Genomic DNA, 25924 nt, shown 5'->3' on the forward strand with positions numbered 1-25924 from the left:
ATATGTTTATTTGTGTAGTCACATTGTCTCTATCAACCATTCACTTTATATTCACGTTATATCAGAGAGAAACTTATTGGTACTAAGAAAATTAATTACGTATTTCTAACCGTGAAACAACAACAGATCTGAACATAAGACATTCGAATTTACAAATATGAAAATTTGCATAAGATAACGAAAGCTGTGTTGTTGTTAAAACTAATTATAATATTTTAAAATAACTTACATTTTCTGTCTAGACTTTAATAATGTATAGTGTAACCGAGCTTTGTTTTCAGAATACTAATCACTTGGAATATTCATTGCAGTATTGGATCAGTGGTTAGGATCAATTGGATTGAGCAATTGAAAAATTCATGTATTTACAAGAAATACGTTGATGTTATAATTCATTTACATACAATCCATATACCCACTGCTCGGTGAAGGAAAACATCGTGATTAGAACCGTCATGTCCAAGAATCAAACACGTTTAATGATCATGTTGTGACGTCATCTGCCAATTCTCACTTGGTCAGCGCGGTGGGTTATGGTTTGAACTTACATATAAGTCCTCTGCAGCGGGAGCAAATATGGGCTGATGATGACGTCCTGCAGTAATTGTGAAAAGTGAAAAGAATATAATAGGCGATAAAATTTTGTTAAAATTAATTTGATTATGAAAATAAGTTATTCACTTTAAGTTGCTGTTCCTAAAATAAAATATCTAATTAACAATAAAAACATAATTTAATATAAATTAATTACTTATAATAATATGCACATGAGCCTGATTGGTTTACTAGTTTTTACCCATAATATGACAGAAATTTTATATTACACGTAGTGTTTTCTGGTGTTTGATTTTACGTAAGTATATAATGTATATATATGAGCATATATAGAAAATAAAGACACGATATCTTATTCTCCCCGTGACCACCAAGGAAACGAGTGCTTGCTTGTGAGAGTGCTATTAATTATCGTCTAACTTCTTCGAGGATATGAAAACAAAATTTCCATGTAAGTAGGTAAATCTTTGCTGAAGCATTCTAGCTACATACTTATTATAATATTGTCATATTAATTACATTTTTGCATACAACCGTCTATTTTATTAAGTCGATAAAATTCAGCTAATCCGAACCCAATAGTCATCTATAATTGAACCCTATTTAGTTTATTACAGAGGTTATTATGGATTAACAATAATTCCAAATAGAAATGGATTAGGGACTGAGTTAATTAACTCTCAATGTAATAGTTATCACTACTGGGTTTATACAGAGTGCGGTTTTTGAGATCATAATTATATCCGATGAAATGGACCCTGTATTTGATAAAACCCGGAATAATTTTGGAACGGGACAAAGGTGGAATGGAGGTTTTATTTATACGAGTTTAATAATATACGTTAATACGTTAGCCGTTATTGGGGGAATGATACCTTGGATTAAACGTTTTGTGGATAAGGCTATGTATGAGTTAATGCAAATACTAAATCACCTGCGATAAAATCATGTGAATTTGTGTTTTCTAAATTATAATAGGTAGAAGTATGTGGTAGTCGAGAAAACTTCGGTACGAATTTGGCCAGCTCGCACCGGGGAAGTGCCACACCCCCACAGAAGACCGGCGTGAAATAGCATTCTGCTGTGTTTCGTTCGGTGAGTGGTGGAGCCGGAGGCCCATATCCTTTTCCTTAGCATTTCAAGGATTGGAAAGGCTAAGGAAACTGTCTGACTGACTTAAAATTGGGAAGGGTAATCCCTTCCAGCAATCCATTTGTAGAGGCGTAAGATTTGTACCGAACACGGCAATGTACCGAAAAGTTGTTATATTTGTCTATATCCAATACACGGTATACAATATTAAACGATATTTCTTAATAAAAAAACAATTATTGTCATTAGCACACAGAGCATACAAACAATTTCGAATTGTCAACACCGACGAATCAAATATACTAATGGGATTTGTTAATTTTAATTACATAAATAATCAATTAAATTGCAACGTAAATTAAACAGAGAGCTAATTACTCTGAGCTGTATATATTGCCTTGATATTAATAGCTTGAATAATTATATTCCTAAGAAGAATATTTAATTTTATTCAGTATCATTTAGTTTATAACGACAAATCGTTTCACGTGCCTTTCTTGGAAACTCTCTTAATACTCGTAATTTACGTACTTGGTACCACCGAAACGCTATTGTATAATTCAATTTCCATAACTTTTTATTACTTGATTAATTCTTATAAATCTTTTGTCACAAACCAGACGTAACCAACATCCAATCATCCTTATCCTTAATTCAACGTATTTGTAAGATATTGATGATTGTAGCAAGAAGGAAAATGCCACAGCCTCTGTTTAATGACATCATAGATCCATAATATTTTTTGCCAGAGGAACACCTCTAATGAGCGTGATAGGATAAGTCACTGTGATCAAGTACGGCAGATTTTTCATAGAACTTTAAGTGACATGAACTCAAACTCAAACACGAACATTTATTTATTCAGTTGGACTTTTTATAGAATCACTTTTGAATCGTCATAACATAGTTTTGAAATTTACCACGGTTCGGAAAGCAGATCCTACAGAGTATCCATGGTATTCATGGTTTTTTCTTTCAGTGCGAGTCTAGTTCTAGCAGTGGCGATGTGGTTAATGCGGAGATAGATAGAAAAATATTTTACATACACTCGTCTGTCATCAATATGTTTAAGGTAATGGACGAATTAGACAACCCAGCCATTTTCGATTGAAGTAACGGCTAACGTAGACGTTTAGGCCAACGACTTCAAGCGGCTTGGCTTCTAAGTCACCATCGCTCCTAATCAACATACTGCTTCTAGTTTAATCGCTTTAAAGCGATGAAGCCGCCAATTTGTACACTAATTGTTTTTGTGTAATTGTTATTTTTGGGTATCTGTGCACAATGCAGTTTATATTTTATATATCCCAAACCATTGGACGGATCGGGCTGAAATTTGGCACGCAAATAGATGTTATAATGTAGGCATTCTTTAAGAAAGAAATTTCAAAATTCGGTAGAATTGGGGGTACCCAAGGGGAGAAAATAGATAAAAATTTGTACCATGAAAATTTATTAAGGCCGCGGGCGAAGCTAATAAAGAAATAAAATAGTAAATATTGTTTTTATTCATGAACTAGCTGTCTGCCCAAGCCCGCTAGGAAGGATTTTTGTGAGATTTTCACATTTTTAACCTAATCGAAACATAGACAAATCCGACAAAGAAAACCTGTAAAATCCGTTAACCCGTTCTTCAGTAATACGTGTTACTAAGACGACTTTTACACTATAACATTATATTTTCCGCGACGGCGTCCTCTGCGAAAATATGATAAGAAAATATAAGTTGCTATAAGGTTCACTATATTACGATACGCTATACATTAGCCTTATAATAGACGTCTATTATAAGCAGTCTATATGGCAGGCTATTATGTGTTTGACAAAAGGTAAAACTGGGTTAGCTATATTATCTTCATTAAGATCTGGTAAGATGTACTTAAGGCTTCCACCCATTGAAATAGAAATGCTTATGTGTTGTTTAGCTTATATTATACAGTAATTGGATATTGAGGTTGAATATACACGACGTACGTAGATGATGTAGAATGTAGGCAATAAGAACTGAAGTAGCGTGTTTTGTGACATAATTATTTTGTCAAAACTAAACTGCCTTTAAAACGTCAAAACTAGACCAAATTTCAATGGGACTACATGGAATGCATCTGCTTTCAAATAAGAGTTGAATCATAAAAATCGCTTCACCCAGTAAAAAGTTATGTGATAACAAATTCAAAAAAATACAGTTGAGTTGATAATCTTCCTTTTTTGATTTCGCTTGAAAAAGGTTTCGTTGTTGGTTTACATGCAATTAATATTTCTCTATATACGTTTGTGATGCGTTGTAAATTGATTGTTAATTATTTTAATTATGTATATTTTATTAATGTTAAATGTTTTGTTAAGCGTTATAAAGAAATATCGTATTACTTAAGTTAACACAAAACCTTACATAATTGTACTAAATCCATGCAACTGATTATTTTTGAATACCATAGGTATAATTAAAAACCGATTTTTGTTAATATAATCATTATCGGCTCTTATATATGTTCTTATATAGTTTACTGCAGAAACAGGCCTTTTTCTGTAGTGGGGAAATCTCACATAGATACCTACGGCTGTGAGGAAAGAAGCGTTGGTTTTGTCGGATCCCATTATGTTTTGTCGAGCTGCTTTATTGAAGGGATCATGGGGGCTGCTTAGTATACATCCGCGACCTGCACAAACAGATCTGCTATGAGCGTTCGGCCAATAAAACACCACGCTGATCAATGTCACATGTCGTCGAACTTTTAATTCACCAATATGCCGGTTTTCTCACGATGTTTTCCATCACCGTTTCGAGTAGATAATGTGGATAATGCGCAGATAAATTTAAAAATCAACTTATTCTGGTATCGAACGCCGAAGAAGTCATTCTAAGACCGAGGTCCTCACCCTTGTGCCACCACTCCTCAGTTGTAATGATAGTCGAGATAACATAAATTTATCCATTCAATTTTATAATACTGTTTACACATAATTTGTTTATGAAATAAAGGTAATGATTGTCCTTACATTACGCAAGCGAAGTGGCGGGCTGAAAGCTCAGAAAAAATTACAACTGAAATATTATTTCAATATGTGATCAATGGCAAAAATTGCAACAATCAAAAAATCTATGAAATATAGGCGGATCCTATAAAAAAATATAAATATATATGAATATTACATCTTGGCTTGGGCAGGAATCTTAATGACCTCACGTGACCTTCCTACCAAGACACTACATTATCCTCTAGGGTATATGGCATTCAAGGCTACGTGTAATGATATAGAAGTCAGCCAATTTATTAATTTGTTCCACCTAGAACTTATTCGTATGTTTAGAAATTAAAGTATTTTAACGGATTTTAAACGCGATTCATTCATTATATTTACGGGGAGACTGACCACGCTCGCTGTAAAGTGTTGGAAACGTCGGGTTAATAATATAATGAATAAATCGCGTTTAAAATCCGTTAAAAAGTCTTTAATTTCTAAATGTATAATACTCTTGTAAATTCAAACATAAGAACATAAGAAAATATTATTCGTATGTTGATGAAAGTAATGCATTTTTAACACAGCAATACCTTAAAAATTAATAAAGCTCTAATCAAAAAAAAATTTGAAATGTAGTTTGAATGTATCTATATATCACTTAATAAATTTAAATCTATAAACGATATGAAATGACATAAAACGTATGTAATATACATAACATCAAAAACAATTATTGATAAATAACAGGCTATCAATTTTAAATAAAAGGACCAAACAATTTGAATGAATAAACAGTCCGCATCCAAATTTCTAGAAGGTCTAGAACTAGAATAGAAAGTCTAGAACTAAGAAATTATTCGTAACTAGGTTTAGTAAATATATAAAGAGTAGGTTTTTTATGTAGGGAAGCGCTTGACTATTATCTCGCGTGTTGGTAAGCCTAGTATAAGATGGAGCGAGCTTCCCTAGAAGGTCCCTGGTGATACCCTCGAAGACCCCCAGATTGTACTCGTCGGGGAACACAGACTTAGGAAGCATGTTCGAGTCTCGTGCGGTTCAGATAAAGAATTTAGGAAGTAAGTATAGACATATTAATGACTCATTTAATCTAATTGCCGAGATCTCGATTAAGTCTCATATCTTATAAATAACAAGCATACCCGGCCACGCGTTGCTGTGGCTGAGTAATAATTAAAAATATTAAGATTATCAATTATTGGGATAATTAATCGAAATAAAAACTAACCTATATCTTAAGTTGGACCAAATTACACATACAATGCCAAATTTCATCAAAATCAGTTGAATTTGTGAAGAGTTCATTGGGAACATACATCAAGACACTGGATTTTTATATATTAAGAAGAAGATTGTTAACATATTTTATCTCAGTAGTAATTCATACTCCTTAATGTTGATATATTCAGAATTTGTTCCTATGTGACATTTATAGGATTAAACTATTAAGGTACCGAATATTATAGTTGAAATTAGCTTAATATAGATAGCTTTTTATCTTGTTAGAAAGTTATTTTAAGCATTTAATTCATACCAAGAGCACGTGCGACTTTGGCTTATATAATTTTTTTTACGAAAAAGGTCAGGGACGTTCCTAAGAAGAGTACAACACCAGATTCTTAAAAAAAAGATCAAATTCAATAATTCCCTATCAATCACGAAAATAATACCGATAATAATACCAGAATAATACCAGTAAAACCTACAGTTATCGAGTATCAAAACCAATAAAAAAAAAACATGCGAATCAAGAACCTCGTTCGTTTTCCGGAACGTCGGTTAGAATGTTCTCTACTTGAACGCAATTGAATAAAACGTTTTTGAACGTGTGAATTGAAAATCAGCTTAAGAAGAATCCCTTTATAAATGCGATGAGGTTAATCGCACCAAGGAAGGCTCACGTTAATTCGAAAAAAATGTGAAGAGCAGAATGTGGAAGGATTCCGTATCTGTCTTCCGTATCTTGTTTCATTAAATAAGATCTAGAGGTGTGATAACTTAGGAAAAGAGCAACAATCGAAACAGATTTGAAATACAAACACACATACTTTATATTGCTAACTATGTGACTATAATATTGAAATAGATGAGATAGTAAACCGTAACCAATTTTTAGGCCCAAAAATATAACACATACGCAACAAACGTACATTGTTTCCGTAGTTATAAGAGAAATTAACACACGAGTCGCTTATTCAAACACCTTTCCCGCCTTTTTTCCAGAGGCGCCTTGACTGTGGATCCCTACGAGGCGTTTATTTAATTTCGTGCTGTTTACCCCAGGGTGTTGCATTCGCGGTGCGCTGCAAAATGTGCCCGGAATAGAAATGGTTGCCTAACTTTACGAATACCTTTATACCTGGATGAGTTTTTTGGCGAAATCTTCTTTAAATTATCAAAGAATATGCTGGAAATACCTATTAATAAGGTGGTGCATATTGCGGTTCTTGTGTTGATATTTCAAGGTATAATTAAATCATTTACGCCTGAAAGTAATATATCTCCTATCTAATTATTTTATTGCATCTTGTTTAGAACTTTGTCAAACTCATTCATGTAAAATGGAGATACATACGAATTAATAACTAAAAATGTAAAATATAGAAACAGTGGTACTCGGGTAAAAAGTAGCCTAAGTGCAAATCCAGACAGACAGGCTATAATCTATATCTGTATCAAGTTTTATACAAATACGATACGCTGTTTTCGTGTGAATGAGTATCAAGCATCCATCCATCCATACTTACAAACTTTCAGGTTTACAATATTAGTAGGATTATTGATCGATCTCTAATCGCCAAGCTATGTCAGAAAATGGATTGCTAGATAATCAATGGTTACTATTTTATATTAGGATATTTTCTAACGAGTTACGACTATAGCCCGGTTTGTAAAAATTTTGTCAAATTCCGATATTTGCATACACAGCTGAGAGCGATAGTCCGTTCTCCTTATTTTAAATTATTTCATACTCTACGCAATTTTGAATATAGAACTCCGAATTATCGTACTCATATATGTTTTCTGTCGTTTTTTAAGACGAAACTAAAACAATGTTCAAAATTCGAGCTAGAATTAAAGCTGGTCTTACTCGCTCATATTGCGAGTTGCCCAAATTTGACCACGTTTCAAAATGAATACAGTTTAAGCAAAAAATGAGTTAGTGTTCGTTTGTGATGAGCATTTTAAAGCGTAAAATGCTTTTTGAGATTTATTTTGCGGAGTATCAACTGCTGTTAGGAATTTTAATTTGGCGAGTTGTGGTTGTGCGGGATTTTTTTTTCGAAAATTCGAGAACGTTTAAAACGGGGGATGTGTTTTAAAGTTCGTATAATAGGACATATAGAATGCTTGTATGTTTCATAAATTAGGATATTGTTCGAGGTAATAACAAATATTTGACATATATAATGAATTGTCTACGAATTACATGCATTTTTAAAAGTTAATGGTCAACTTGAGTGTAAAATTTAGTTGGAAATACCTAAAAAACAAGAACACTAGTATCAAATATATAATCTACTACATTTATGGCAAATTATCTAAAAGAATGGATATTCATATAAAAAATAATTTATTTACAAAATCACTTTAGAATGTTAACTAACTCAATGTTATCACCTTGTTCCTCACAGGCCTAACGATTTTCGTGTAATTAGTCCGCACACTCCTAATTATAGGCTTATATTTTCCTAACGAAGGCGGCTTTGTTGTCAACAGAATCGTCTGTTTCTCCGTTGTCGATAGATAATTCTCGGCCCGCTGTTGCTGTTGCTCGATGTCGTTGATGCGTTTACGCAAAATCATCTCGAAGTTCGACAATTTCATGTTCTTCTTCTTTAATGGCACGTTGTATTTCTTCGATATCGATTTCTTCGTTGGCTTCTTTTTCGATCGCTTCACCTTCCCGTTCACTATTTCAACTCTCACCTTGTAGATGATCGTCAGATTGTCTCGTTTCGCCAATTCTTGGATGCCCGTCAAGTATTTGTTGAATTCAGTGATTGCGTTGCTTCCTTTGACCTCGAATTTGCTCGGTATTTCGTTAAGGTACTCCATTTGCGTCCGGTATTGATATTTATGCCTCTCTGAAACAGGAATGAGGGTATTTGAGCGCATTTTTCTTATCTTAATTACACACTTTGGATCTTATCGGCTGTGTATTTCTTTAATGATTCTCTGCTTTGGAGAGACAAAGACGGCACTGAAGAGGTTTTAAGGTCTCTTGAATAATCTTTCCACAAAATTATATAACGTTCGTTTGTTAAAGGGCTTGGAGATCTAATTATTTATAAATTTTAGAACTCGCTCGTTTATTTTATGTGACTAATAATACCTAGTTTTCATGTTAAAACTATATCATTATATTTTATTTGATGTTGCAATATATCTAATATGAATATACTTCTACTAGTTCGGTTTTCTTAGCCTATTTACGATATGATTTCGGTGTTTTAAACTCAAATAATTAATAAAAAAATTCTACATAAAAATAAGCACGGAACAGAAAATTGTTGAAAATAGTATTTTTGTGTTAATAAATTATTTTAAACTAGACGCTGCCTGTATAACAAATTTAATCAAAATCCGTTCAGTAGTTTCAGTGTGATTCACGGCAAACAAACTCTCACATTTATAATATTACTGTGAAGTGTGATTATTACACATTTTCATAAGTAAATTAAAAAAGCAATATATTAAAATAACCAAAAACGTACCTTCATAATAGTCTTGCGCAAAAACACACACTAAAATGGTTGTTAAAAGAATTCTCGTAAACATCATTAGATTGAGTGCGGTCTATCATCTGGTATTGATTTTTAAGCCAGGTGGCTTATATCGGCTGGCATGTGGAAAAGCGAATAAAAAGCATAAACAATGTCGTTTGTTCGTTGAACTGAAATCAACCCGCCAACGGTAGGCCGGGCGATATTTGCATACGCGATTCTAAATTGTTTTTTTTTTTTTTATTTCGTTGAACTAATTCCAGTTTTGGAATTCGGCATTTTGAAATGAGAGGTTAGGTAGGAAGAATCGAAAATCAAAAAGGTTAGGTTGAAAAAACAGAACGTCTTTACAATATTATAATAAACTAGCTGCGCCCCGCGGTTTCACCCGCGTAAGTCGGTATCCCGTTGGAACATCGAGATAAAAAGTTGCCTATATGTTATTCCAGTGGTCCAGCTGTCTACGTACCAAATTTCATTACAATCGGTTCAACAGTTTTTGCGTGAAAGAGCAACAAACACACACACATCCTTACAAACTTTCGCATTTATAATATTAGTAGAATTTAAATAAAAAATAAATTTATGATATCAATAACACCCCGAAACCGATTTTACAACTTTTATATTTCAATATTACCTCATGTTGTGCGAAGAACTATCTGAGGAAATAAATATATTATAAAAAAAATGAATTATATTTAAATAACAACTTATATTGTTATAGAAACATAATAACAATTTTCTTTCTTAGCTTAAGTATAACATAAATGTTAAATTTTCTGATGTATTATGCATGTATTAAATATCGTAATTGACTCTCAATGATACGCGCTGTTTTAAATATACGCAAATATGTAGCCTTTTCGGAGATAAGCCGGATTAAACACACAATCAAAGTATACACTTTTTTGTATTATACATTTTTGGACGTGACAACGTCTTAAATTAGGTTGCGGCTCGGAGTCACTCATGAAAAAGTGTAACGCCCGGTAACGTTACGATGAGTCACCGAACTATGATCGGTCCGCCGCGCGCGCAGCACTAGAGAATTAGGCGCATTGAATCGGCGCGTGCTTGTGTCTCTGTCTCTGTCTTTTTAGTAAACAAAATACATTTTCTATAGTTAAAATTTGTGCAATTCCTATTTTCATTTAATTCCTTGTTCCTATTGTGCAATTTAATAATATTCATATCAATAAATATTCTACCGAGAAAAAGACGTTGTCACGTAAAATCTTCGCCCGTAAAACCGACTTTACAGGCAACCATTTTTTTGTAATTACTACCATTCTTACTCTGAGTTCTTTTAAATATTATGATATAATTTCCATTTATGGTAGATTGAACAATGGTGAAAAGTATTATTGCTGATCGCAGGTCAGGGTTAATATCGTGATAATGGTTTGTTCATCCCAAATACTGGTCAGGTGGCAACACCTGCCTACATTTTTATCTGTGAAAATCAACATTGTTGTTGGTCAAATAAAAATAATGTACAATGTAACTGATTTGTATGGCCACGGTCATGGTTAAAAAAAATGCTACGTTATTTTTCCTTTTTGGAATGTTGGTTAACTTGGTATTTGTCTGTTTTTTGTGTTAAAAAGAGAAAAAAAGAAACGCTATAATCGATTGGATGGTTTTATCAACTGCAATCTAAGCGATGCATTTAATTAAGTATAAAAATTATAATTGCTGCTACATATACCTAAAATAAACTCGTTTAAACAAACAAAATTCTTTATATTATTATACGTATAGATTTAGACTTATAGTGTAAGTAAAAATCGCTGTCAAAATCAGCGCGAAGATAATTAAAGGAATTAATTGGGGATTAAACAGCCCCGAATCTGTCCACTCATTAGCTGTGACATCGTTAATTAAAAGTTGAATCGAATTTTCATTAAGCTTTGTCGTTTTAATTGTGCACCAACTACATGTGTTTAAAGTTTAGAAGTTTGATTATTTGACAATTAAACTTTATATGTCATTGTTGGCAATGGAGCTGGTGGTTCGCGTGATGGTAAGGGCTACCAACGTCCAAGAATATTTGCAGACGTGCGGTCGTTTGCAGGCCTTGCGCCTGTAGAAATGGATTGTCAACTTTAAATGAAGAGGAATAAAGGAATGTGGTGGGGAAAAGGAAAAGGATGTGATCCTCTGGCCTCCCGCTCACTGAAGGAATCACAGTGATATTCGCATGCTAATGTTTCACGCCAGTCGTCTGTGGGGTGTGGTAATATCCCCGCTGCGAGCTGACCCAATTCGTGCCGAAGCTTGCTACACTCCCACAGTCGAAAAATGTCTAATCTTTCAAATTAAATGTGTAATAAACTATTTAATGGTTGTTTTTCATAATAACTTCTCTGTTTTATGATAGCTTTCGTTAGATTCTATGTTTTTCTAGTTGGTTCAATAGTAAATTTATGTGATACCAGCTGCGCCCAGCGGTTTCACCCGCATAAGTCTGTATCCCGTAGGAATATCTGCATAAAAAGTTACCTATATGTTATTCTATTTGTCCAGCTGTCTACGTACCAAATTTCATTGCAATCGGTTCAATAGTTTTTGCGTGAAAGAGTATCAAACGCACACACATCTTTACAAACTTTCGCATTTATAATATTAGTAGGAAGTCACTTTGTGCCGTAATCTTAATTTTTTATTTTTAAGGATGTGTGAAGCGTAGCAATAATGATAATTATAAAAACAAATATTCCATTCAATAAAATTTATTATCAAATATAATATAATGATAGGTTGCATATCTCAATAATATAATAGGCGTATTAGTTGTGGCTATTTGAACTATTTAAATGCCAAACTGAAACCACTAACCGCTACGATATTGTTTTATACAATTAGAACGGTATTTAAACGGCTATCCAATTCATGAATTCATCCATGATTTGTAGCGTAATTTTAATGTACATAGATACTACTGATACACATAATATGGTTATTTCATTTAAAAGGAACAACTACTTTTTTTGGCGAGTTTTATCTATGAATAATTTGAATATTTAAACTAATGTTTAGACGTAATCGTCTGGAAACGAATCAAGTTTATGTAACTAGAAAATTAAATATATATGAACGATTGTCTGGTTTAATTGATATTTTTTTATCCAGGTTATTCAATACGCCTGAGTTCTCACAAAAAATCTTTCAAATATTATTATTTTTAATCTATTGAATAAATTATTTTGTTTTATTTCTATTATATTAATTTGCAGATGCACTCGCAGAGAGATAAGGAAAGGATTGATGACTGGAAAGAAGGAATAGACAGGGAAGAGTTAGTAAAAGAAAATGGGGAAAAGGTTTACGATGAGTGAGTAATTTTTAACAGCATACTTATTTTAGCATTCAAAGTACTTACAGATAATTTACTCGTAATTTAATCCTGACTTGAATATTTAACCTTTGTCGGCTGTACTAGTCTTCAGTACCTTTTCAGAGCTAGTTTCTGCAATGTTGCCCCTGATATAAAATTTAGCCTCAGGTACTTGGTACAGGTTTAGCTTTTTATTAATCTTAATAAGATTGGATTGGGCCCAGTTGTTAATGTGTTAAATGGTAAGAAAAAAAAATCTCAACTTTTTAATATTGCCACTATATGCCATATGGGTATGTACAATAGATGAAATTTAAATCAGTATTCCAGATACAACGAAATTTAAGAAATCCTTATTTGATACTTTTTATGCAAAATATTTAACTAACCTTAATATTTACCAGTCCAGTCTATTATGACTGGCAAATAAAATTGTAAATTAAAAACTACACAGCTGAACAATAAAGTTCGATCGAAAGTTGAAAATTAACTCTTTGTTGTCCATCTTTTTGCTTCTGACACCGTGAAAAATACTTTATGAACGATTTAAATGTTTAGTCTTTTTTATTTCTAAATAAATTTTTCTCATTTACAACATACCAATTTTTGTGAGTTAAATACTTAGCCCATTGCTTTGTCAGCTATTGTGTGTCATATGAATGCTTTATTTGGCTGCTTTTTAAATGTTTTTATCTACTTACTGATATTTAAATAATAAAATATATAAATACTACACCGCCTTCGAAATTTCAATGCTAAACCAAATTGAAGTGGAAGCACATGGGAGGCACCAGCTATCAAATAAAAAAAGAACCATAAAAATCGGTCCTTCCCATCTAAAGTTCTGAGGTAACAAACCCAAAAAAAATAACGTCAAATTGAACTCGTCTTCTTTAAAGTCGCTTGAAAATGGATCGAAAATGGAAAAGCTTTATTAGTTATAAATAATAAACATACAATATTTAAAGCCTTGTCTAGTCTAGCATAAAACACTAATAAAGGGGATTTCTCTCCCTTTAATCCTAATAAGCGACAATAAGGCCCAAACTACATAACCAAATAGCAAAGTCCAAAGTCCACACACATCGTGACGTCAGCTGACCAACTCCATAGAAAGCAAACACTAATAAGTTATAAAGGGTTATAAATAGATTACTTTCTTTTAGAATGCCATCTCATACGATTCTATCAAATCGAAGGAGAGCTTATAAAGCGTAGATAACCGCAAAATCAAATGACGCCACCTTAGTGAAAGATTCCCTCGTTTTGATAATGAAATGTCGAACTCACACACACTTGCCGCCATGTCATAGATTAAATGACAGACGTGAAGAAAAAAAAGTACATATAATTATTTTTTTATCATAATAATAATTTTATCCGTAAGAGTAGTAAATGAATTAATCTCTAATACTGTAAAGCAATCTTAACTGGTATATAAATACTGATTTCGATTTATATATTTAAAAGAACACAGTTTTCATAGAACTTAATTTCTTACAATTACGATACCATATTCTTTATATGCAAAAACAAAAAAAAGTGTTAATAAAATAAATCTGTAATTTCTTTATGTATCTTTTACATTTCCTTACATTTAGTGTAAAACCTTGTACAAGACTTAATGGAATATATATTTTTGGCAGGTCATACTTAACAATCTGAAGAAATAAAATGAAGAAGCTATATCTCAAACACACACTGTCAAAGATACAGTCACACACACAATTTAAAAGTATGGCAATATTATTTGAGTGTTCTAGAAGGTTCCTTCACACCTGATATTTAATCTTTGCCCACACTTTATTGGAACACCGTACCCCTTAGATTTATTCTCTGCGCATAAATTGACGAGACAAATTTCCATTGCGACTGATTTACCGCCATTTGCGTGTCGTTACGTGTTATGTAATCGTATGGATAGATGAGGTAATGTTTGTGTTTGATAACAACATTAATTCTCATATTCTAAATTAGTTCGCCCCGGCTTCGCCTGTAGTACATATATAGCTTACTAGCTGCGTCCCGCTGTTTCACTCGCGTGTGTCCGAATCCCGTAGGAATATCGGATTAAAAAGTTGCCTATAATATGTTATTCCAGTTGTCCAGCTGTCTACGTACCAAATTTCATTGCAATCGGTTCAGTTGTTTTTGCGTGAAAGAGCAACAAACACACACGCATCCTTACAAACATTCGCATTTATAATATTAGTAGGATAGTAGGATAGGATAGGATAGGATGTCACTCAGTGATGTTGCACCTTTTTTATGGTGAAATAATTTTCGAAAGTGGTCCAGTGGTTTTTGCGTGAAATTGTTACAAACATTCTAGTTTAAGTGTAAACAGTGTTGTGAATATATTAGTGTAAATAGTATGAAATATTTGAACGTAAAATTGGCCTGTGCTCATTGTCTATAAGTCAATTTCATGACAAGATTCGACGTCGATTCGATCGTCTTTCAAACACTGTTTGAAAGAACAAAGATAGTGTTAAATTAACACTATCGCTCTTCCTCCTTTCGAATTCTTATTATTTCGTATTCTGGTCCATCGAACTAGCTTTAATAAGACCTTTTACTGTCAATGCAATACAACTGTGGAACGATCCAACCATATTTACTTTTTGTTAAGGCAAAGAAAAGTTCATAGAAGAGTTTAAACATACCACGTGAAGCCGGGGCGGAGCGCTGGTAATAAATAAATAAGATCTTTGAAGGCCTTTCCGTTATTTTAGCTGGTGGTTCGGTAAGCGCCACCAGCACCCATGAACACTTGGAGAGGCGTAAGGTCGATTGCAGACCTTACGTCTCTGCAAATGGATTGCCGACTTCAAATTGGGAAGGCATTATATAGATAAGACGACTGGGAAGGGAAAGGATATGGGCCTCCGTCTCCCTCTCTCTCAGAATGAAATGAAAAATGGGGGTGAGGTACTTTCCCGGTGCGAGCTGGCCCAATTCGAAGCGTGCTCGACTACCACGAACGACAAACGTACGTACGGCTACCACGTTTCATAAATACTTAACATTGGTTTGTAGTGAAAAACTCAACATTGAGCTAAGCACAACACTTCATTAGTTCTTCTAATGTTCAACTATAATACAGGATACGAGATGAAAGTTTGTACAATGGTGTGATAGTGAAAGCAAGTCGTAGAAGAGCTGGAGTATAGATTGCAATAATAATAAGATATTTTTACCAGTAGTACTCACTTCATTTACCAATCTTAGAATGCCAAACTTGCAAAGTTGCGTAATCACATTGACTTAGATAATAGCAATAAAATGCCGTATTATACGGATATTTGCGGATTCTCAGAGCGAAAACATCGAGAACTTTCGATAATATTCACAAATAAACACTTGGAATAACAAAAACATCGAAGTTTCTGGAATCAGAGTGTTCTGTAACTGTAAAGTTATGTCACAAAAGGTTTTAGTCGAACAGAGAGCTATGGGTTCCTCTCGACTATAGCAAGAGGACTATAGGCTAGACTATAGCTCGAGATAGGTATTTTAACCTATATATACGAAATATCTGACAGGTTTTGTGAAGTAATGTAACATCTAATACGCAGTTTTTTAATGGCCGAAATCATGAAAGGCCTGCTACAGTGGAAACAATTATGAGTGGATGTTGATATGTATGATAATATTCAACTGCTAAGCATAATTTTAAAATTTATGAAATTACGTTATAACTAATGTAAACCTTTTTATATTTCAACTCGCTCCGGAAAAGCCGATTGTAACCCAACTCTGATTGAAAATGTAAATATTATGATTCAATGAAAATCCCTTTATTGTACAGTATTTGTTGAGTTATTTTCTATTTTTATAAGCTTTAATAGGGTGATTGTTATGTTTTTAATTATTGTTTTCTCCTTTCCTTTCCTTGTTTCTTTTCTATTTTTGTAAGGGCATTTTTGTAATTATTTATTGGATGTTAATTAGCAGTTAAATTTGTTTTTATTTTAAGTAACTCTGTCATCTTGGGTTTACCTATTAAAGGTTTAAATTTAGATATTACTAGCTGCGCCCCGCGGTTTCACCCGCGTAAGTCCGTATCCCGTAGGAATATCGAGATAAAAATTGTCTATATGTTAATCCATTTGTTCAGCTATCTACATATCAAATTTCATTGTAATCGGATCAGTAGATTTTGCATGAAAGAGACAACAAACACACACACATCCTTACAAACTTTCGCATTTATAATATTAGTAGGATTATAAGTAGGATTTTATCGTAAAACATACTCTTATGTATTTAATGTAATAACTACTCGCTGTACTTGAATCAAAATAAATGAATTCTTCACAAAAGAAACAATTAATATGTGGGACGAAAAAAAATCAAAGAATCAACAACATAGAGCGTAAGCAACACAGTCAGCAACATCATACTCAATGACACTTTCGGCCTATTTCCTTTTCCCTACCTTTTCTTGTCCATTCCTTCTATCCAGTCGTCATATCCATAATTCTTTCCCCTTAAAAGCGGGCAACGCATTTAACGTTGCTTGCTATGGCATTAAGAAATAAAAACAATTCAAAATCAAACTAAAGAAATAACACAAAAATTTCTCACCGATTCGTATCAAATGAGTACATAATCCTATTGAATAAATGTTTAATTTTGGTAAAAAATCTTAGCTGTGCTATCCGGCTATGTCCCTACAAACGCGCCGAGACGAAATGTTAAGTATAAAGTTTCGCCCATTTGCGGAAAAGTGAATGTTCTGTCAATAAATAGTTTATTAAATACGAATTTATATGTCGATACCAGTCAATCGCTAGTGTCGTGGAATGCCCATGGTAGTTGTAATGTGTTTATCTATAAAAAAAATACTCAGTTCTGTGATTGGTCACAATATACTGAGAGTTGTGATATGAAAGTCCGTTTATCAAACGAATTCAAAAAAATAATTTTTGTTTCTTTTTTTGGTTTAAAAACAAATGATTGGATAGTGTTCTTTTGATAATCTTATAGTGAGTATACTTATATACTATTACTACTTATATACTTATACAATATATATATACTTATTGGAATTACCTATTTAAGCCAGCGACTGATGATAATGGTATTTTAATGTGGTCTAGTCAAAGTCCATACGTAGGTTTTGAAACAGATAATGTTTAAGCATACCTACCAGTTTAAAATAATATAAAAAATTTTCAGTTACCCCATCACAAAAGACTACCATATAGTACGCCTTTTACCGATTTCGTGTAGAAAGGATCAAGCATCAAGAATTCCCACGAATTACGCAATACTTCTCATGTTATGATCTCAAAAGCTATTAATATAATCTTGGGATCAAATAGAAATGAAACTTTAGCAATAATCAAACATCCCACAATTCGTTTGGCAAATATTGTTTGTTTGCGAACAGTTAATAGCCTAGAAGCAAACAATAAAATGGTTTTATGTAAATATGCTGTAATAAATTGGACTGTGGTATCAAAATAATAAATTTCACTTAATTTATACATTTTTATGTCATTCTCGGCGGCGACATAGTCGCCTGATGGTAAGCGCTACCACCGCCCATACACAAAGCTTTATTTGTAGGCCTTACTTTTCTACAAATGGATAACTGACTTTATAAGATACTAGCTGCGCCCCGCGGTTTCACCCGTAAGTCCGTATCCCGTAGGAATATCGGGATAAAAAGTTGCCTATATGTTATTCCAGTTGTCCAGCTGTTTACGTACCAAATATCATTGCAATCGGTTCAGTAGTTTTTGCGTGAAAGAGCAACAAACGCACACACATCCTTACAAACTTTCGCATTTATAATATTAGTATGATATGATGGCATAGAGAAGGATTGATGATGGGTATAAAGGAATTCAAGGGGAGGGATATGGGCCTGCGGCACCCCACTTGCCGTGCCAAACACAGTAACATTCACAGGCTACTATTTCGCGCCGATCTTCTCTGAAGATGTAGTATCTTCCCCGGTGCGAGCTGGCACAATTCATGCCGATGCATGCTCAACTCCGACTTATTAAACGACTTTTACTAAACGAGAAGGTTCTCAATTCGATTGTTCGATAGAAATTTAAAAATTTTTTTAGTTCGATAGAAAATTTTATATTGTTTAAGGACGTAATAATAAAGCCTCTGGCTCCTAAGATCGCAGACTAGTTCAGGAGCCTAAGGATTCATATAACTGCACATGTCACGTTTTTATGCAAATAAAGATTTTATTTATTTATTTTTTGTTTGCTGCCTCAGAACTTTTGACAGAGTGAAACGACGTTCTTTTTATTTGAAATCCGGTGCCTCTCGTGTGATCCAATTTACATTTGGTCTATTTTTGAAAGTACAATGACGGTTTAATGTTTTCTTAAAACAATTATTTTAATTCAACTTACTTACTGTCGTAAAGTGCTATTGAGTCATGATCTATACATGATCAAATCATATTGAATTAATAGGAATCCAAATTTTGCCCTTGTTTTTATTGAAAATCTGTTTCTACCGACACAATAACAATTCAAATTAATGATACACGCGAAGTTCATATTATTCCATCCCTGTTCTTTAAATTGTCATTTGAAATTCCGCCTAAATGGGGATTGTATAATAATTTTAACAGCAAAAGGTACGCTTCTAATGCAGTAATTGGAACGTAATACACGCGAGTTCCATTAGAAAAATGGAAATTCGGTCGAGTGCGGGTGGAGGTGACCACACGTTAGCTGGTTTTGAGATATTTTTTCATGCATTTTGTGCTATGACATAAAATTATACGCGAGGTGTGTGCAGACAAGTACGTGTGCAAGGCAGTTTTCTTTCTTTTTAAAAATAATAGAGTATTTTCTTTGAGTATAATTTTTTATCTACAGTGTTTAATGATCTTTCCTTTCTTTCTTTCCCTTCAGTAAATTCCTTCGTGTACGATTATACCAATATTACATAAAAACTATATATATTGAAATAATCTATTCCCAATTGTTCATCATTGAATCTCATGATATTTCAACAACTTAATTCTTAGAATTACCATATTTTTCTCACTATCATATACTGACTCGGCGCCCGCGACTTCTGCCGCTTATTTAAACAAATGACAGTCTGAGGTTGAGATGCCGACAGTAACAAAGGCAGACAGACAGACAGATACAGTTACTTTCGCATTTATAATATTACAAACGTTTAAAGAAATAATATCCATGTATATACTGTATACTTTATGCCGTGTATGACATATTTCTATGGCTTTTATATTGTATCCCACATTTCCAAAAGGCTGGCTATCAAGTGCCTCAGAAAGTAATATTCGATAAAACAATTTGTCGCGGGACCGTTAAACGCATCTGTGTCGTGAGAAGGCGTGATTTCTCCTTTATTTGCTGTTTCCTTTGTTTGCTGCTAGAATTTTGTAATCTAAACATCTTTGGGTAATATACACTCTGCGGCCAAACTTGTAATAATTTCAACAGAGTTTCGAATGAATTTTAATAGCATTTGACAACAATTATAGCATAAGATGTCATCCTTTCCCTATACTTTTCAATCCATTCATTATTGACACGCTTATAGTAACTTCACCTGTATGTTTGTATGAATATATATAACCAACTTTAGACTCGATTTTGACCCTTGACCCTGAAAACGGACAGATTTAATTCAAATTTTGTACGCTTAGCAAGAATATGTGACAATAATTTCATGACTTTATATTTAATTCATGATTATTGTTGCGGTTTCACCCACGTAAATCTCTCGTAGGAATATCGGGATAAAAAGTTACCTATATGTTATTCCAGTTGTTCAGCTATCTACGTGCCAAATTTCATTGCAATCGGTTGAGTAGTTAATGCGCGAAAAAGCAACAAACACACACACACACATCTTTACAAACTTTCGCATTTATAATACTTGTTAAATAATTGCCTTACGTATACCAAAGAGCAAGTGGGATAATTTCGTTCATTCTGTCATTAAATCGTGATGAGTCTTTAAACTATGTTTTTAATTATTAAGTAGACACATTCATAGACCTATATTACTTGAATATATTATCTGTGAAAATGTTCTTTGGCGGTGATAACTAACCAGACCACAAGCACAAAAATAACCATTTTTTTTTACAATTCTTTCAAACTTGTAGGGACAATCAAAAGAGTTACCACCACGTTTCCATCTGCAAAACACTATGTCTATGAGTACGGGCCCTTGCAGAGTCCATGAAATACTAAGCGTCATTAATCGTAAGCTGAATTCGGTCCAACTGCTTGAATCACTCAACTCAGCTTTAACTGTTGACAAGGGTTCGTTTAACTTCGCCGATTAAGTTCTTTTTTCACTTTTGGGGTTTTGTTTGACTTCAAATTGGATTTGCGATGTTGCTAGTGGATACGGGGAGACAATTAATCTTCATTTTTTAATCGACTTCGAAAAAGCAGGTTCTCAATTTGGCTGTATTTTTGTGTTTGTTACTCCATAACTTTATACTGGGTGAACTGACTTGATGATTTTTTTTTATTTGGTCTATTTCTGACATTTGAAAGTGATTAAGTTATTTGTTACATTTTTAATGTAAACTAGCATTCCGCCCGCGGTTTTGCTCGCGTAGTCACGGGTAAGATAGACTCGGGGCGTTACCGACAAAGAATATAATATATAGATAAGTAATGAGATGGCTGATAACTAGAAGACTGAAGATCCTATGTTGTTTTGAATAACTTAATAATATGCTTAGTGGATTTTGTCTCTCACATCACCGACAACTGTAACACAAAATGAAGCCCTTGTTTAATTTGATAACATAAATACAAGCAATCATGCAACATACACATTAAGAAGAAAAACTGAATTTTAGAATGTGATGCCTAATTTGGTTTCAGTATTAATTTATACTTAGCTTAGCCTTATACATCATAGCCTTAGCCTTATATATATATTACATCTAAATAATTTCTTAATTTGTTTGTTAACTACTGGGCCGATTTTAATGAACTTTGGTACAGAGATTGTTTGTACTCTATAACTATCTATTTTCCTTTAACTAAGCAGGCAAAGCCGCGGACGGGTACTTGTATAGATGATACCATCTGAATATGTCCGTGACCAGACTTCCTTAAGCAGTTTAAAAGTTAAAGTTAGGAACAATATTAAAATGTTCGCTTTATTTCGTCATTGTTTCCATGGGATTTCAGAACGGTTTTTCAAATTGACTTCAGAATATAGTTTGCTCGTCACTTTTATTGCAGTCGGGGGCAAAAGTTAAATTACTTTCCGAGCCTACGGGTGAAAATTTAAACACAGTAGCATGGACACGTCATCCAGAGGTATAATTTGAAAGAAAAATATACTTTAACAAACGCAATTTAACTTGTTATCAAAGAAAGAGAGATGTTTTTGAGCATATTGTCTATACTACTGTTTATTTCTTTATATATATATATATGTATATATTAAATTTCGTATCACAATGTTAGTACCATACTCCTCCAAACCGGCTGGACCGATTGTTATGAATTTATATTCGTTGAAAATAATTAATCATATCACAAACAAGAAACTAGAGAAAGTCAGTCGAATTAAGTATCCTTTTTTTTAAATCAGTCGAAAACTGAGTGTAAATTTTACATGAATAAAAAAAACTTTTAACTCAATCTAAGCAATATAAATCAATTCCTCCACTACTGCATCAGAATCTTTACAAAACCCCGCAGCGATTTAATTACTTGACCCAAATTATATTCAGTTACATTGGAAACAATAAATTCGTCCACCTAAAAACAGAGGCACTTCATCAAAAAAACATAGTGATTTCATCCCCAATTAAGCTCGTTATTTATGCATTCACTTTACTGCAGTATTCTGAATATTTCGGTTAACCGATAATATGGCTGGTAATTTGGAAAAGTTAACTCAAATATATGTGTCTATAATATATAATATCAAGTGTATATACGTCATAGATTAATTTATAGTAAAAAAGAAGATGAACAAAAAAAAAAAACATCAAATCAGTTCACCCAGTTGATAACTTGATAGTTGGAGATGACATGCCAAAAAATATAGTCCAATTGATAACCTACTCCTTTTTTTGAGTCGGTTGCTTTAGCAAAAAGATGAACAAAATACTAATGTCAAAAATACTAAGACGAACAAAGCCAAAAAAATACAGTTGATTAACGTTTTCCTTTTATTGAATTCGAAAAACTACTACCGCGCGAACGTTATAATGGTCTACTATCTATATACATCGCCAACACTCCAATCATTGAAGGAACATCACAAAGTTGTGGGTTAAAGACCCGAGTAGGGACATAAGATAATTTTATCCTGAAAATCTAGGAAATATAGGAATTAGTCTATTTATTTTCTTTCACTATTCTTTTCCTATAATACAAAAACAATAATCTATAAAATGGTACCGTACAATTTAAAACTCACCATTTCTCCGGTCGTAAGATACCTCTCACCACACAATCTTTGAATTTACATTTTAAACTTCTCGAATATTCTACGCCACAACATTTAAATAAAAGCAACTACGTAAATCTAAAACTCGTGCTTTTAAGAATATATTTGGAGCAGACAATAAATATGTTAATGCTGAGCATATTGCAGTATCAGAATACACCTTCCGGCATGGCATGGTTGCGGGAGTATTTGGCAAGCAAGGAATCTTGTATCATTTTAAATGAGTCGGCTAATCGGTGCTCTTTCAAATGATCGCTTTATGCAGTGACCCTTTTCAACTGGGTAAGGATTTTGTTTATATGTCTTATAGTGCTGCACTATTTAGCAGTATACTCGATTTTATAGGAATTATTAAGCATTTCACAAGTTAATAATAATTATGGCTTAGGCAGTATTGGGGGCTGAATTATAATCCTCCTAATAATCTAGGGACTGCATAGTTAAATAAAAATTCCAATCACCTTGAATACGTGTTTATTTCCAAGGATTAGCCCAAATGGTTTAAAAATTATTTGTTACTAATTACCTACTGCGACGTATTTGCTAATTTTAACAGAAGGCGTCATATTTTTTGGCACCAGTAAACCTTCGAATATATCCAAGCAAACACGTTATACCACTGCATGAGCTTGTATCACGCAATCTCAATGAGATTATTAATATGCTGATGGCATTGTATTAGTTATTGATTTATTAATACCTCACTCATGACACCTTCAGTCACCTGTGACGATTAGTTGCCGTTAATAGGTGAAGAGTAATCAAGAATAGATTAAGTTTGCTGGAGCGAGCTAATTGGCTCAAGATGTCGCTGATTTTCATATTATAATTATGCTATGAACGTTATTTACTATGTTGAAGGCTTAAGACTTTTTTGTGTATAATAATCCTTAGGTAAGGGTTATAATTCTGGTATATTTGTTTTGTAGAATAAGGATGCCTTTTTAGGATTTTAGGAGTTTAATTTTTTCACATACTTTTATTAGCTACACCTGTATATCTGTTTATAACTAAAATGCAAATAATTCAAACTTCGTACATTTATCAAGGACGGGTGACAATGCCATAATTTCATGAGTTCGGTTTCGGTTACGTAATTAAACTCTTCACACAAATATTAATATAACATAACATTATGTACTTCTTTTACAATAAGGATAATATTGACCTAATATCGATTCAAGGAGTTGGTTCCATACAAACACTATGTATCTAAAAAGTGTGTTAAAAGCTAAATAAGGCTTTAAAAGAATATTTTTTAACAAAACTTAAGTCCGTGTGTATTTTTTTTCGAGCACAGTAATGCACTACGAATAGTTTATATATTTCCTATTAATTTTATATAAGGCAATGTTATATTCTCGCTTCCGTGTCTGTTAAATCAGACAATATCGACGATTTTCAACGCTAACGACCCACTTGTCTACAAAGCATTGTCTGACGTTGGGACATAGTGTAGATGTGACGTCATCCGTATTTTCTTATGCATTCTTATGTAAAACGGAGCTTAGAATATGAGAATAGAATGCATTTTATAGCTGGCCGGTTGGATTATTAATTTTTTTTTTAAGTTTACTGTGCCAGTATTTTTTATCTGTGAGATAAAGGCATCCTTATTCTACAACGTGGTACATATCGAACGGTGAAAGAATTTTTGAAATCGGTCCAATAGTTTCTGACATTGGCACTTTCAAACAAACGATAATTGTAAATAGGATTAGAGACTAAAGTTAAAGGTTTTTTATTTATATGTAAAACATATATTAGGCTCAAGGATATCCATTTTAGTCCCTATCCGCGTAAAGGACTATCTCGACTGCATTTTGTATATCATTGACATTAGCTGGCATTAGCTGTAATTGATGTGCTTTATGCTATTCAGTTTGTAATATTCAAGTGTATTGATTATTAACCGATTGCAAAGGTTTTGAATTCAGTTGAATTTGTGTAACTCATAACTTTTTACTGGGTGAACCGATTTTGATGTGCCGTTTTTATTTGAAAGTCCGTGCGTCCCGTGCGAGTTTTAACACTTTGGAGATAGTTTAGTTTTTTATTAATACTAATGATTGATGTCAAAACTTATGTGAAAATGTGAATTAAAATTTACCTTTTTATTATTAGGGATTTATTTGATTACAATTAAATAAAGTGAAAAAATAACAATTGTAATTATTAATTAGAATATAGCTTCATGTATGAAGATACTTTCCAGTTACTACGGATACAAGATATTTTGTCTAGAAAATATTACCCTTCCCAGTCTTTTCCTTTTCATTTCCTTTTCATTCTACAAACTTGTATTCCTATTATGACATCTTCTTGGATTAAGAAATTATCTATGTCCTTTCTTAGCGTATGTGTAAATCGTAGCTGCATGCTTAATTTCAGGCTAGTCAGTCAACCTTTACGTTTTATATATTGAGAAGAATAACTTTATTGTGGGAGTCGAGCACGCTTCGGCACGAATTGGGTCAGCTCGCACCGGGGGATAACCACATCCACACAGAAAACCGTCGTGAAATGTGTTTGGTACGGGGAGTGGGGGAGCCGGAGGCCCGCTTTCGTTTCCTCATCCGTCCCAATCCATTCCTTCTTTCCAGTCGTTAATCCTTTCTATTTTCCTTAGTCCATAATAGCGTCCTTCCTTCACTTCAAAGAAGACAAAAAGAAGTCCACTTCTTTTGCGAATGTTTATTTCTACGCCACTGTTAAGACGCAATATTTAAATTTTTCAGTGTTTCAACAGTTATTCAATTAAACGTCACAAACA

The 25924-nt window shown here is 33.2% G+C and overlaps 1 protein-coding gene across 1 annotated transcript; it reads right to left on the bottom strand.

The window, feature by feature from the left end:
* Positions 1-8235: 8235 nt before the first annotated feature.
* LOC119838533 lies at positions 8236-8716 on the bottom strand. The gene has a single exon (XM_038364510.1). The coding sequence runs from the start codon at positions 8689-8691 to the stop codon at positions 8236-8238; it is 456 nt and encodes a 151-aa protein (XP_038220438.1). The 5' UTR covers positions 8692-8716.
* Between the last annotated feature and the right edge of the window lie 17208 nt (positions 8717-25924).

The sequence above is a fragment of the Zerene cesonia genome, chromosome 3 (genome assembly GCF_012273895.1).
Source record: "Zerene cesonia ecotype Mississippi chromosome 3, Zerene_cesonia_1.1, whole genome shotgun sequence".
NCBI lineage: Eukaryota > Metazoa > Arthropoda > Insecta > Lepidoptera > Pieridae > Zerene > Zerene cesonia.